Source organism: Echinops telfairi, unplaced genomic scaffold, assembly GCF_000313985.2.
Source record: "Echinops telfairi isolate 266 unplaced genomic scaffold, ASM31398v2 ScPeMD7_18;HRSCAF=68, whole genome shotgun sequence".
Classification (NCBI taxonomy): domain Eukaryota; kingdom Metazoa; phylum Chordata; class Mammalia; order Afrosoricida; family Tenrecidae; genus Echinops; species Echinops telfairi.
Window position 1 is genome coordinate 36,123,505 of NW_022103915.1, and position 15,078 is coordinate 36,138,582.

At 54.1% G+C, this 15,078-nt stretch overlaps 1 protein-coding gene and 1 pseudogene across 1 annotated transcript in view; one reads left to right on the forward strand and one right to left on the reverse strand.

Annotated features, from left to right (window-relative positions):
• The first annotated feature begins 1,149 nt into the window (after positions 1-1,149).
• On the forward strand, positions 1,150-1,727 carry LOC105978234 (annotated as a pseudogene).
• Positions 1,728-8,080: 6,353 nt separating this feature from the next.
• Positions 8,081-15,078, reverse strand: part of GALNT16 (polypeptide N-acetylgalactosaminyltransferase 16) — a 33,564-nt gene continuing 26,566 nt past the window's right edge. Inside the window, exons 13-15 of the mRNA XM_004698672.2 lie at positions 11,885-12,026; positions 10,778-10,894; positions 8,081-10,167 (exon numbers count right to left, since the gene is read on the reverse strand). Coding sequence (XP_004698729.2) covers positions 10,030-10,167; positions 10,778-10,894; positions 11,885-12,026 — 397 coding nt within the window. The 3' untranslated portion in view covers positions 8,081-10,029. The remainder of the gene's footprint in view (positions 10,168-10,777; positions 10,895-11,884; positions 12,027-15,078) is intronic.

Below are 15,078 nucleotides of genomic sequence, written 5' to 3' on the forward strand. Positions count from 1 at the left end.
ATCCGATCCTATTCTTGTGGCTCATAACTAATGTACCTTTAAATTATGTAAAGGGGATCTTAAAAGGAGATGTATTTAATTTTTAATCCAAGAAATATACCTATATAATAAAAAAATAAATAAATAACAGTCATCACACCTGCCTCTTCTCTACCCAATCTCTGACTTCCTTTCTCCAGACAACCAATTTGAACTCTTAACTGCTTATCCATGGCCTCTGTTTTCTTAAGTAACTTGTTTCCATTGCTTTCTTGACTTTTCTGGGTTGGGTCTGGATGGACTCTCTGTTACACGTCCCTCGGTGGTTACAGAAACAAGCCTGGTGAGGCTGAGGACAGTCCCATGCACAGTGACGCTGCAGGACAGAGTCCACCTGCCCCGTGTTTCTGTTGGCAGTATCTCGACAGAAGCCGCTGCCGCTTCTTTGTCCTACACCGAGAGGGTGGTGGGTTCAAACCAAAGACCAGCCAGCAGGCACCGCCTCGCATTGAACCACTGCGCCTCCAGGCCCGTCTCAGCTGTCCATCCACGGGGATGGACACAGTGAGGGCAGCCATGGGCTCCGGGCGGAGGGGCGGGGCCGGCAGTGCACAGGGCATCGAGTTGGAATTGACTTCACGCACCGAACAAGAGCACTAGTGCGATTGATTCACGGGAAGACAGGCCGTGCTTTTTCATGACTTTCCGTTTTCTGAAGCCTCATAATGGCTCCATTCTTAGTGGATAGATCCCCAATTCACCTACACGCTTTGACAAACTGAAAATCTTTTCAAATGCAAACTTCTCGGGTTCTCTGAGTCCTCCCACTGCGACTTTCCTTCCGAAGGCACTTCCAGTTGTATGGGCCAGCCTCCCCTCCTTCCTCAACAGTCCCTAAGTCTCTGACTGTGACTCCACATGGGGGTCTTTTGTTGTAAGTTAGACACCTGTTGCCATCTAGTCATAGTGGACCCCTCCTGGCTCTAGAAACGGAGTAGAACTGCCAACAGCACTTCCAAGGCATATATCTTTTTAATTAAAAAATGTTTTTAATTGTGAATTAGGTGAGATACTTTAAGAGCTGTAAATCTTTTTTTTTTTTTTTTTGACAACAAAAGCTTATTGGCTTCCGGTCCCTGGCGCTCCAGGAGCTGAGGCGTCGGTGCACACATGGCCAAGTCCAAGAACCACACCACACACAACCAATCCCGGAAATGGCACGGAAACTGCATCAAAAAACCCCGGTCACAACGATAGGAATCTCTTAAGGGGGTGGACCCCAAGTTCCTGAGGAACATGCGCTTCGCCAAGAAGCACAACAAGAAGAGCCTGAAGAAAGTGCAGGCCAACAACGCCAAGGCCGCGGCTGCTCGCGCCGAGGCCATCAAGGATCTTGTGCAGCCCACAGAGGTCAAGGCCAAGATCCCAATGGGCGTCAACTGCAAGCTCAGCAGACTGCCCTACACTGCCCACCCCAAGCTTGGCAAGCGGGCTGGGCACGTATTGCCAAGTGTCTGAGGCTCTGCCGGCCCAAGGCCAAGGCACAAAGCAAGGCTGACGCTCCAGCCAAGGCCACCACTCCAGCAGAAGCTCCCAAAGATGCCCCGGCCCCAGCTCAAGCTCCCAAAGGTGCCCAGGCCCCCACAAAGTCGAGTTCTCTGTGTGAGGGCGATGGGACTGGTGTGAGCCTGGGCTGCGGCCTGCATGGCGCTGGTGTCTTCTTGTGCTGTTGTTGGTTGTACAGATAAACCCAGACAGTGCTGTTAAAAAAAAAAGCTTATTGTACAAAATTAAGCCCTTCATATTTCACAGCTCACTAAGGTGAACAAAAGATGAATTATTTAAGTCCACAGGGTTTTAATTTCACTGTCCCCTCCGATTCCAATGATAAAAATGGCCTGGCACACATGCTAAATAAAGCCACACCTGTTAAAGTAGACGACCCCAGATCTTCTTCCTTGGCGTAGGTGACCTCATGGCACAGGACGGTGTATCTTAAATCTTGGTAAGGCGCCCTGGTGGCCAGTCTGCCCATTGTTTCCACATTCAACACACGCAATGTCATGCCTTCCAGGAAGGAACCTTACTTCCTTAGACCAGGAGACGGATGAGCCAGCATGGATAGCATCGTCTCATCAGTCTCTTCTGATGTTATTAAGGAATGAAATGTAGTTTCGTCTGGTTGTTGCAGTCTGTTCCACCATTTGGCTTTTTTCTTTTTCCTTTGTCAGCAAAAGTGGCGGCATGTATTTTAGATATTATATCCGAAGCTGTTTTGCATCCTGGATGCACTGCAAATAAAATATAATTCCTTGTAACTGTCTCAAGGCATTTGTGGAGGTGCCCAGTTCCTTAAATATAACAAAGGCTCATCTTCATAGTCTTGAAAGCCCCAATATCTACCCTATGGCCAAGCTGAGAACACAGAGCATTCGAGGGCCTCTTCAATTCCTTTTTGATTTCTTGTCATTCATATAGTTGATATAAAGTGTAAGATTGGGTCTGATATCCATGTTGTTGGTTATACTGTCAGGCAATCTGAGACCTCCTCCCATGAGAGCCCAAAGCAGGAAACAGCTAGAGCTGTGCATCCTTCCGAAAGAAGACTGCCACCTCTTTCTCCCTCGGAGCCACTTCCAGTTCTCATCGGAGCGCTTTAACCACCGTGCCACCAGGCTCCACCTAACTCATGAACCATCATAAATGACATTACAGTCCGTAACTAAACCAAACTTTTATTCTTTAGGTTCCCAAACTTAATTGGCCCACTGCCTCCTTTTCAGAAAAAAAACCCTCAATGTCCAGCCTCCAATTAAAAGGGATTGTGCTTGAGCTCATAATCCAAGATAAAACGTATGCATCTGCTTTGGCAGCCCCATTTGATCCTTCCAGCACTACCACCACCCCACCTCCAGGGGGTAGTGTTGCCCACTTTGAGAAACGCTTCTATGCAAACCCCCAGGGAAGGAGCATTTCCCAAGAGCAGGAGGGGAGTGGCTCTGGATAAATGAATAGATGTTGAGCAAACAGTAAGGGGCCACATGGGACCTTCTCCAGCTTCAGTAGGGGGAAGAACTCAACTCCACCCAAGCTCAGACCCCCTTCCACCCTCCACCCCCGTCTATTCAGACACCAGCTGTTCTCCCTGGGCATGCACTCTACTTCTCCACAATGAGACACAGAACTCTCACAGTCAATATGCATGATTTGGGGGTTTTACTAGGGAGCTAAGCAGTCAGGAGGAGAAAACATTAAGGACACAGTCCTGGGTCCTGGCATATCTCTTTCCAGCCAGCAGCCATCTCACTGTCCTGTGCCTTTCGGTCACCCTTGGCCTCTGCCTTATTCTGGGGGCCCCTGCCTTACAGTCTCAGTGTCGCCCTTCGGCTGTGCCTCGTGGTCTGGGTGCTGCGGCCTCCAGTGTCTTTGCTGCCAGTGCCACTTCAGCCTGGGATCTCACACGGCGCTCCACTGTTGGCTTTTCTTTCTTGGCGGTTACCTGATTCTTCTGTCCTTCAGACTCAGACGAATGGCCAGTCAGACCCGTCCCTGAGTTAGAGCCTTCTACGCTGTATGTGCACTGACTGGGTGGGTGTTACAAAGACCAAGGATGGAAAAGCCACACCAAGCAATTTCACTTCACTACAGATGTCCACCCCTACCCTCTTCTGTCTTCTTTGGACAGAGGGAGAGAGACTTTTCTGCTAAAATTCTTAGATTTCTCTATCACTCAGAATCTCCTCCGGATTTGTCAGCGTGACATCCAAGGCCCTTTGTGATTATTCCCAGACTTCCTGTCGTGAGTTAGCTCCCACTAGCCCCCCTCCACACTGGGTTCTCTACCCATAATGCCAGCAGTTCCCTGAGAGCACCCCACAATCTCTTCCAGGCCTTTGTGCGTTCTTCCTCTTATGAGCCTAATTGGTTCTCACTGGTCCACACAACCTAACACCTAGTCATAGTTTAAGGTCCAAACCAGGCGTAACCACCTCCAGGAAGCCTTCCCTGACCACCCGAGCCTCCACTTCTCTCGCAAAGGCTCCAGCATTGCTGTCTGTCCAGCTCGTGTCACACGGTGTGGGCCTGTCGCCATGACTACCTGCTGCCCTCAGTGATCTGTGCTCCTTAAAGGAGGGGCTTGATTCCTTCCCATTGGAATCCCCAGGGTCTGACAAATAAGAGGTCCACAGTATGTTTGTGTATCCATGACTTTATCAATTCTCACTGCCACGGAGTCCATGCAGACTCATAACAAACCTGCAGGACAGGGTAGAACTGCTGCTATGGGTTTCTGAGACTGATTCCCCAGGAGGAGAAAGCCCGGTCTTGCTCCCAATTTATCAATGAACTTGTGTGATTTTGACAGTGAGGTGTTACTCTCACCTGCACCTGTCCCTAAGGGTTCCATCATAAAGGAGTGGGGAGTCCAGGCAAGACATTGGCAGCTTTGGACGAGTTAAAGGCCACCGAGGCAAATACTGTCATCTACTTAATGCGGTAGTAGTGGTGATCTACAAGTAGATACTTGGATAGACCTGCAAGGAGGGAGAGGGATATTTGTAAATGTGTATTAACCTTTGCTGCAAATAGATCCATCACAATGCGATGGAGTATAGATGGGGAAAGTTTCTTAGACATCATCCAACAGCCTAAAGGAATGAGTTGCTGGGCAGACAGACATAAAAGCCAGTATTGGTTACTATTCTGAAGGATGCCTTCAGGACTTTGTGAGGGAAGGCTAGTTCACACTTACTTTTGCTTGGATGGGCAAAGGCCCCTCGAAGGTTCAGTGCTTCAGCTGAGCGGGGAGGATGAGAAGGAACCAGTGGGGAGACATGGGAAAGCTGGGAATGGGAAAGCGGACGGCATGGTCTCTGAGAGAGGAGCTCGGGGTGAGGTTGAACAGGTGGGCAGGGGACCAACAGGCATGGGGCAGAGGGGTATGTGGGGGATTGTAGCTTTCTACATGGGCAAACCCAGGTGAGGCGTGCAGTTCTTCTACCCGTACTATTCATGCACTCAGGTAGCTCTCCCCACTCTTCCTGAGCTTGTCCTCGACCTCATCACTCAAGTCTTGGGTCAAACGCCAACGTCCATCTAAGTTAACCCTTACCCCTTCCTAGTAGCTCAGTGGAAAAGAGGAAGACCCTCAAGCAGATGGATGGACACCGTGGCTGCAAGTGTGGGCTCAAACAACAGTGGTGGGGACCAGGCGGGGTTTCGTTCTGTTGCGCCCAGGGCTGCTATGAATTGGACTCCATTTGACGGGATCTAACAAGCAGAGTAAGCAAGGTATGAGCAGGCCTGGGACTCTTTTCCTGGAATCGTCTGGATGGCTAGGGGTACTGGTTGCACAACAGAAGGAATCTGCTAGTGAATGGCCCGGATGAACATTGTTCAATAGGCATTGTGTTTTGTTTTTATCGATCGATCCATCTATCATCTATCTATTTTTACCACCAAAAGTAGCCCGGTGTCATGGTGACGAAAGCACTTGGCTTCGACCTGAGAGGCTGGCCGCTCGCATGGACTCTACAGAGAAAGGGGAGGCAGACTACAGAGCAGTTGGGTTCTGTCCTTTAGGGTGGACTCCACTTGGAATCCACTTGCTGGTGGGGGGTTGCGATCGGCAGAGACAGTCTGATGTCCCTATAGTTCAGGCCCTGCCCTTTCTCAGCTACTCAAACCACATCTCTGAGCCTCGTTGTCCTCATTAGAGATGGGGGTGGGAGCAGTGTCTACTCCACCCCCCCCACCCCGGACTCCACCTGAGGACTAAATGAAGGAAGCTGTGGACCATGAAGTCCCTGAAAGGCAGGCCCCATCCCCACCCCCACCCCCGAGACCCCCACTTCTTGGTTCTTTCCAACTCCTTGCACCTGCTGCAAACTCCAAAGGTAGAAATCTAGGTCAATGTGAGCGGCGGCTAAGTGAGGAGAATATTGAAGAAAAAACCCAAGGAATTATAGCCTTCGGGGAAGCAATAACATTTCTACTTAAAAATTGCTTGACTGAAGAATTTTATAGACGTTGCAATTTGTATGCAAATACACTAAAGGCTCCCACACTCTGAGCAGAGACAAGGCCCCTAGGCAAAATCTTCTGGAAGCCCATTACTCGGACCACAGAGAAGCCTTCCCGGGGCACACTCTGCTGCCAGTCTAAAGGAGAACCTTGAATAATTCCTAAGCTGCAGTGTTCACTGCCTTAGCCTTCTAACGAGTTCATTAGTATGTAAGGCAGTTTGCAACAAGGAAGGGGCGTCCTATCTGGATTTGCAGCGGCATCTCCGTTGTATGCATTTTTCCGTCGTTGTCTGTTGAATCAGGCACTGATTTGGCATAAACTTGTACATCCTGGGACGACTCCTGAGTGAGAAGGAATTGTCACCTGTTCAAACCTCCTGTGTGTCCATGAAAATTCAAGGCAACATATTAGAAGAGAAAGCCAAGAACAAGCTGACGCTGGCCTCAAACTTCCGGTTCCAAACGGAAGGCCCCCAGAGCATAGGGGGAGCAGCAGTCATCCTGTGCCCACCGCCCCTCGGGCAAGCACGCAACAGACCTTACTGAGGACCCGCCGCACCCTGGGCGCTGCTCTGTGTGCTGTTGACCGGGAGTCTTGGTCTCCTGCACTTTGGAATCCTCCAGGGGGCGCTCAAAGGAGCACAAGCCATTTCCTACAACCCTGGTTCAAGGTCAACGGGGAAGCATGCAGCTCACCGAAGGGCAGCAAGTGGAAGTCTATCCCAAGGTGCCTGAGGAGAAAGGTCTGGCGTTCTAGTTCCCAAAAAACAAACCAGCCATTGGGAACAGTGTGAAGGGCTACTATCTGACACAGGTGAGGTCACTGTGAGTCGGGGTTGATGCAATGGCGATTGTTTGGGGGTTTTTTGGGGGGTCGAGGGGACCACTCAGGGAACCTCTTCACCCAGTGGCTTGGGATGAGGATGGGACTCTCCGGGGCGCTCCTGGCCTTCCTACCCAGGAACTGCATCCATGTGCCCACCTCTCAGATTCCCTCCTGCCAGGGACTCCATCCCATCTGTGAAATGAAAAGGCTGCAATAAAGGCTCAGGCCACCCGCAACGTCACCCCAGGGCTGTCAGCCAAGCTGGTGAGCCCACCAGACTTCATTAGACCTCACTAGCTCATCCTGCGTCAGCCCAAGGCCCGCACTGCTGTTTCATAGGCCTTCTGAGGGACAGACACCTGCCCCGGGCGCAGGGCGAGGCCCCACCTGCCTACCCACCGGATCTTGATCACCTGAGACTGTAGCTCCTCGTGTATTTGCCTGTCTCCCTGGAAGGGACCATTTTTTCTTATTTACATCTGTTCCAGCCTTAATAAAGTGACTGACGTGTAGGCAAACCAAACCAAACTCGCTGCCATCGGTACGTAGGCTGACTCCCAGGGCCCCCTGTGGGTTTCTGAGAGAGACTGTAATTGTTCCTGGGAGTAGAAAGCCCAGTCTTTCTCCCTCGGGAGCTGCTGGTGGTTTCGAACTGCCGACCATGCAGCACACAGCCTGACACGTAACCACTGCGTCCAGGGCTCTTTGACACATGGCAGGAGTTCAGGAGGGCTTGTTCATAGCATTAACAACAAACACTGCTAGCCAACAGTAGTCTGCTGCTGCAGGTTGTCTTTGGGGGGAGCCCCACTCCTCGTGACCAGGTGTGTCAGAGTAGGACTATGCTCCCAAAGATCACTGTGACCTCAGGGCAGGTGGGCTGCGGAGCGAGGTAGCTGACCCAGGAGGGGCGGGCAGCGTGGGGCTTGACCATGTACGGCTTCCCTCCTCCAGGATGGAGACCCCACCTTCTCCTAGGACAGTTCTCAACCTGTGGGTCACAACCCCTTTGGGGGTCAAGTGACCCTTTCCCAGGGGCCACCCAATTTGTAACAGTAGCAAAATGACAGGGATGAAGTAGCAGCGAAAATAACTTTATGGTTGGGGGGTCACCACCACATGAGGGACTGTATGAAAGGGTTGAGGCATGGGGAAGGTGGAGAACCGGTGTGACCTAGGAGGTGGAGAGGGTGGTGCTGAAGGGCTGGCTCGGCGCTCGGTCAGAAAAAGATGGGTTGGCACACACGCGTGTATGAGAAGTGGTTTTATTCCAGGTGTGCGGGTCAGAGAGATGAGGTCTCCGAGGGGCACCCAGGGCACATGCTTTGGTCAAGACAAGGAAAAGCGAACAAAATAGGTCCGGGTCCCCACAAAGGGCGGCTGACAGGTTCAGTGCCTGGTCAAGACAAGCAGGGGGCTGGGAGGGGGAGGCCCTCTTAGAGCCCACCTGAGCCACCGTTCACTTACTGTCATCAAGAGAAGCCTGTGACCCGCCCTGCCCCCAAAGGTCCACGTCGGAGGGGGCCCAGGCCCTGAATCCCCCCTCCTATCTCCTCCCAGTCAAGTTGTAAGCTGCTTCAGGGGGCGGTGCCCCAGCCAAATGAGACCCCCATAGCAAAAACCTCACAGCAGAGGATGGAGGTGTGTGGCTGTGCGGGTGGAGGGTCCCATGCCCTGCAGTTGGGCCTGGGGGCTGCACATGATGCAGCCCAGCAGCCTGGCTCAGAGGGCCGCCAGGGAGAGCCAGGGGTGGGCGGAAAGGGCACCTGTGGAGAACCCTCCAGGGTGGGTGCTTTGAACCAGGGACACTCGGCTTCCTGACAAGGGCTGTGTGGAGGGGACAGGGAGATAGACATTTGGGCACAGGGAGGAGGGAGGTGGGTGATGGCTCCAATCTGAAGCAGACGCCTTTGGGGGCTCAGGCGCTTCCTGAAGAACTGGGAGACACCATGGATATCCCCGCTCCCCCACCCCCAGCACAGGGCAATCTTTTCTGGACAAGTTCAAGAGAATCCCAACCCCTCAAGAACCCACGAACACCCTAGGTCCCTGGTTTTATGAAGCAGAGGGTCCTGGTGCCAGGTGGGTCAGTCCTAAGCTGACCAATGAGCTTTTGCCCAAGATCATGCAGCTGGAGATAGTGGTGGTGGTGGTATGAGAGGCCTGGGGCAGCAGGGGCGGATCCAAGACCAGGTCAAGGCGGAGGGAGAAAAGAGGCCCAAGGGCTGTGAGAAGGAGACGGACACCCCCAATCCGTGGCTGTCCCTTTGAGGGAGCGGGAGCGGGAAGGGAGAGTGAGTCCAGGCTGCCCTGGTGACTGGCCAGGCGATGTCCAAGCTCCACCCACTGCCAGCGTGCTGTTTACAGAGGTGAAGATTTCTGAGGAGGCAGGGGTTGGAAACAAAGAACGAGGGGTGTGGTCAGCGGTGGTGGCTGTCCATACTTTGGGACATAGGACAGGGCACCAGATGGTCATTAAGGCCTGAGGGAGAGGTCTTGGCCTAACACATGGGCAAGCAGAAGTGGGGTCTGTTTGCCCCCCAAAGTCCCCTCTAAAGCCTCTTGCTAAGCTTTGGGGGTCCCATAGCAGCGGGGCTGGTGGGGGGCAGGGAAACTCCCTCCTGGGCAGGAGACCTTACTCTTTGAGGGCTTTGCTGCTCCTCTGTCATCGGCTCGTTTGTGAATTACCTGTCCTTTGCCTTCAAATGGGAGGCCGCCATTTCTCTCTTTACCAGGGCAGCCCGCAGCTGGACCTGGCATCTCTTAGGACACGACACCTCTTCCTTGCTTCCCCTCTCTTCTCCCTCTGTCCCGGCACTGCAGGGAGGCCCCACGGCCAGTTGGACCCCCATGAGGTCTTCTGTCCTTGCTCCGCCGTGGGGAGGACTCCCAGAAGTGGGGAAGGATAGAACAAGGGCCAGGGCGCCTGTCCAGCTCTGCCTGGCCACAGCCCAGCATTCTGACCATCTCCTCTCCCAGGGCAAGGCTGGGGTGGCAGAGAGGGCATCGGGCCATGATCCTGGGCCCAAACGCCCTCCTGGTTCAAGCTTTGGTGGTGGCGGCGGCAGCAGGGGTGTTTGCTGATGATTCCGGGAGAAATGTGACGAGATGGACAGAGGCCGCTTTCCGCTCCCCGACCCTAACCCCCTTCCAGTCCCAGAGTCTCATGCAAAAGACAGAGGAGGCCCCAGGCTACAGTCAGGAGTGTGGCAACAGCTGCCACTGCTGGGCGGGGGTGTCCGCCTGACACTTGTTGGTCACCAGCTGGGCAGGCTGCATCTCCAGGCAGAGCCCGCTGACGGACTGTTGGATGAGAGAGCCTTTTCTCCTCCATTTCTAGGGAGAAAACAAGCAGTACAGTCATGGTTAGGCCCAAGTCTCTGTTTGGTCTGTATGCAAATAACCCCTCCTATGCGTAGAAGACCCCTCCCTCATGGAAAACCTCATGGAAGCTCCCCCAAGCCATCCCACACAGACTTTAAGGCCCTCCCCTCCCACAGAGCTGCCTCGGTCCTTTCAGGAGGCCATTCCTTCACCCCAGAGGACAAGTCAGAGGTCCCGAGACGGAGTCTAACCCAGAGGGGGATTCTGTTTGGCTGGCACCCACCCACCCACCATCCGCCAGCCCGTCTCTTGTCTCCAGGTCAATGCCAACCCTGTCCCTGGGCTGGCTCCTGGGAGGGCCAGTTGAGCTGACTGATGTGAAACTGTTAGCACTGCCTCTAGCTGGGCAAACGGTTCATACGCTCCACTGCTAGCCTGAAGTTGCAGGTCTGAGTCCACCCAGAGGCAACTCAGAGGAAAGCCTTTCAAAGCCCTCTGGAGCCCAGTTCTGCCCTGGCACAGGATGCCCTGAGTCCAAAGCACAGGATGCGAACTCAGGCCCCTCAGACATTCGGAGAGCCAAGTCTGTGGGCTCCAGGTAGAGCGGAGCGAGGCGACTTACCTGACTGCCTTCTTTGGGGTTGCACACCTGCAGTGCGACCAGGGCCCCGGGGGAGGGGAAGGCGGCAGCCAGGCACTTCCCCTGTTGCTGGATGAGATGGTCACTGAACAGCCACGCCTGTGGGAGGGGACCAGAAGGCCCCAGTCACAAAGTGAGGTTCGGCAATGGAGGCTAACGGCCAGAGGAGGGATGAACCACCCCAGCTAGCAGGACAGACGGATCTTGGAAGGACGGTCAGAGGGCTCCTTAGAGGGGAGGGTGGCGAGGCTGCATCTCACATGCTTTGGAAACGTTGTCAGGAGAGATCAGTCCCCACCGGAGGACATCATGCTTGCTGCAGTGGAGGGGCCGTGAGAGGAGGAAGGCTCTCAATGAGATAAACTCGGCAGAGGGTCAGTTGTGAGGGTGGCGTGGGACCGGGCAGTGTTCCAGTGTTCCTTGTGTTGTGCAGAAGGTCCCTGTGGGTCGGCACTCACTCAGTGGCCCCTAACAACACCCCCCACCTCCCACCAGCAGATGCTTCACAGCGCTGGCAGCCAGGGGTGGGTGCACGGGGATGTGTGGTTCAACTTGTTCAGCTTTTGTAAGCTGGCCTTTTTCATCATGAAGTATTGGGCTGGGGCGGAGCTGAGTCCGAGCTGGCTGGAGGGCAATGGAAAAGGCACCGATGGATGGTGGGAACTGGGGAGAAGGACAGGACATGAGACCGGGACAGCCAAGGAGTGGGGCTGAGGAGGCTGGGGGGCTCAGTGACGGCACTGGCCTTGCTGTGGGGTGCATGGACCCACTGCGTGCACAGGCGCACAGTCCTGGCCACCACGCAGCCCGGGAAGGCGGTTTTCCCGCTTCAGGAAGAGAGAGGTGGCGCGCAGGGGGCCACTGTGTCGCTGGCTGCAAAGGGGATGGGAAACGTGGTAAGAGCAAGCCCAAGACACAGACTGAGAGGGGTCAGCTTACAGGGCCCTGGAAAGGTGGGTTTGTGGAGGGAGTGGACAGAGAAGAGGAGAAGGAACGGAGGGGGGTCCCTCACACCACTCCTGGGCAACGTCGCTGCCCCCCGATACTTCCAGCTCTACCCCCACCCTCCCCAGGTCCTCGGCAGCTTACCTGGGCCGCAGGGGGGTTCTTGGCAGACCCTCTGCAGATCCCCATTCCAAGCAGGGTGTCACCAGCGGTGTCCTGGCCCTGGGATTCTAGGCAATTAACACCCTGCTTGATGATGCCAGGAAGCACTTCCTTCTCGGGGACACTGCAAGAAAAGGCAGTGGTCAGAGTGGCCCTCCGTCTGCTGCCCCGGGTTTACCCGGGCTCCCAGTCAGAGGGCAGCATGCAGTCAGCTCTCAAGGCGCACAGAGAAGTGACCAGAGGACAATGAGGGAACAGGAAGACTGGGGGCTTGTGAGCTGCTCCGGGAGGCCAGGGCAGAGACCCAGGACCCCAGGGTAGACAGCTCAGGTTGAAACAATGGGCAAAAGCATAGCAGAGACGCGGCAGCAGCGGAACTGGGAGGTCAGTACACGATGTGCGGTAGGCTTCCCAGTCTGTGTACCCAGGCAGCCCCAGGGGGCGTGCCATCCCACGGAGCAAGAGAATGGGGCGCCTTTGAGCTGAGGCTTCCTGATAGAGTGGGTGCGCCTGGCGCTGATTAATAGAACTGCAGAGCTTTGCAGTACTTGCCTGAGCAGGGCAGACACTGGAGAAGGGGCCTGTCTGTGACCATAGTGGAGAAGCTATCCTAACCGAATAACTGTATCCTGAACCATTCCTGATCCTGATTTATAGCCAGTTACTTCCCTAATAACCTCCCTCCCCTAACTGTCGAGTCCTGTGTGCCCATTGCAGCAGATTACCAAACCCAGCAGACAAGTAGAGAGTGCCAGCTACTGTCAGATTTGGTAAAGATTTGATTCCCCCTCATAGGAAATCAGCCTTAGAGTTGTTGATCTTGGGTCTCTTTCCTCTTTGTGAAGTTCAAGGAGATCAGACATCCCCTCCAAGCCCCAAGTCCCCCGTAAGCTGGGTCCTCTTTGAGAACCATGCAGTGTGTGTGTGCGCATGCACACAAGTGCAGTGAAGGGTCCAGAGACTGCCCCAGACCCTCCTATCTCTTCCTTGACCTATCCCTGTGCTCAGTGGCCAAGCAGGTCAGCTTTCAGTGTGGTGATGGGCGGGGCCTCCATGGATGCATATGGACCAGTCGCAGCTCCCGAGGTGTCCCTGGGGTCCTGTAGCCCCGGAGCCTCTCTGATGGTCCACGGCACCACACTCCCCAGCTCCCTGGCAAGCTGTCTGCACCTGCGTCCCACGCTCTGGATCTCTTCCAGCTAGTGCCACCGCGAGCCCTCATGATGTCTTTGTAGAAATAGCCATCGGTGTCCCTTCCTCAAGACGGTCTACTACTTCCACCTGTCAGAAAACTGACTGAAGACACGGCTTTGTGAGCAGGAGAGTCTATGCTATTTCAGGAACCGTAATCGACACACTGTCCACACCCGTGGCTGTGAAGGGCATGCGCTGCTTAGCTGCTCCCTGCAGCTAGCCAAGTCAGCTGCTGGGGCCGACCTTGTGACAGAGCCCAGCAGGGTGGCAGCAGCCCGGGTGACAAAGGCCTTCTCCTTTAGCCACCTCACATAGTGGACAACTATTAGGAGCTCCTGCTGGGAGAAAATCAGGTATCATTTGTGCCTAGAGCTCTCCTTTGGAACCAACAAGTTGATCGCCTCTGGGCCCCACACCCTGAGAACCGAGCTGGCTGGGGTCAGCCAGCTGATGGGATCCGGATCACAAAAAGGTAGCAACATTTTGTTGACTCGCACACAGTGACGGGGCAAGTGGAAGGCGACGGATCATCTCGCTCTGACCTGGGTGGCTGCAGCCATTCTCCTGCTTTGTGATTAATTCGCTTTGGGATCGCTATGAAAGTATTATGAAATCTGTCTTGCTCTTGGTCCCCAGGTGATGCGTGGTACATTGTGTGTGGGGAGGGGGGACTGGGATGTGACACCTCCCACAGGCTCCCCACCCTCCCAGGCCAGGCCTAGGCCAGGAGTCTATGGACACCATCCAAATGTTGCTTGACCTCTGCCAGAAAGTATAGAAATGATCCTTCCTTTTGCCCTAGTGTCTCAAGGAAAAAACAACAACCCCAAACCAAACCACATCTGAATGAGTACAGTCCCCTTAAACGGAGTCACTTCAGGAAGTTGTTCATTTATTACATTTTTAAACATTAATGTTCCTCCCTCACAGCTGTCGCCTGGGGAGCTGGGGTGATCCAGCCTGCCAACTCTCTCCTGCTGTGGCTGAAATGGCCCTGCAGTTCCCTGGGAATTGTTCCCAAAGTCAGTTCCCTCTTGTCACTTTAGAGCCACATATTATTTAGGACCTAGAATTAGATTATCGAGGTTAATCATCTGGTTAATTCACTGGACTGGGCTACAGCCTGCCAGAGGTGCGGTCTATCCTCAAAGGACAAAGATGTGCCTCCTTCTGAGGATGTTTGAGCTCAGGGGGCCGCTGTCCAAGAGGAGGAATGTTCCGGAAAGCCTTGGGCTCATCCTTGGGAGAAAGCTGTCTGCGGTGGAATGACCCCAGTCTCCCAAGGTGACCGAGGTGGGAGGATGCTAATTTCAAAGTCTTTATTTAGATGTATTGATTATGTAATGTATTCAGTCAATGCTACTTATTGGGTTCCTAGTTTACGGCAGGCCTGGCCTAGAGAGAGAAAAGCCATTAGCAGGGCAGATAAAACCTTCTACCTCTGCGGAGTTTATGGTCGAGTGCAGGGAGTGGGTAGGGAGGAGGACAACAAACCTAACTGGGCTGATACAGACCATGCTACAGGTGTCGGCAGTTCAAAACCCCCAGCAGGTCCCAGGAAGAAAGACTGGACTTCCTCTAGCTACAGTCTCGGAAAGCCAGGGGACGCTCGGCACCAGCACTGACTGGATGGCAGAGGGTTTGGCTGGCTGGTTGGAGAAGGTGCTGAGGCTGACGGGGAAATAAAGCAGGGTGTGTAGGGGAGGGCGGTGGCGCAGCCCGTTTGCAGCCGTCAGGAAAAGTCTGCCTACAAAGAGGGGATGCTGCAATTGAGAGCTGCCAGAGGCCAGCAAGGGAACTGTGTGGCTAGACCCAGGACCCTGAGCATCTCCCGCTCCCACCCCTAATCCATTCCTGCTTAGCTAGCACAGCTGCTGTTCAGGCTAGACTTGGGGCAACTACAACCCCAGGGGACCCCCGCCTGCCTTCTCCTTTCTCATCTGCTAGAGCAAACAATTCCTGATGCTTGTACAGTTTTATGA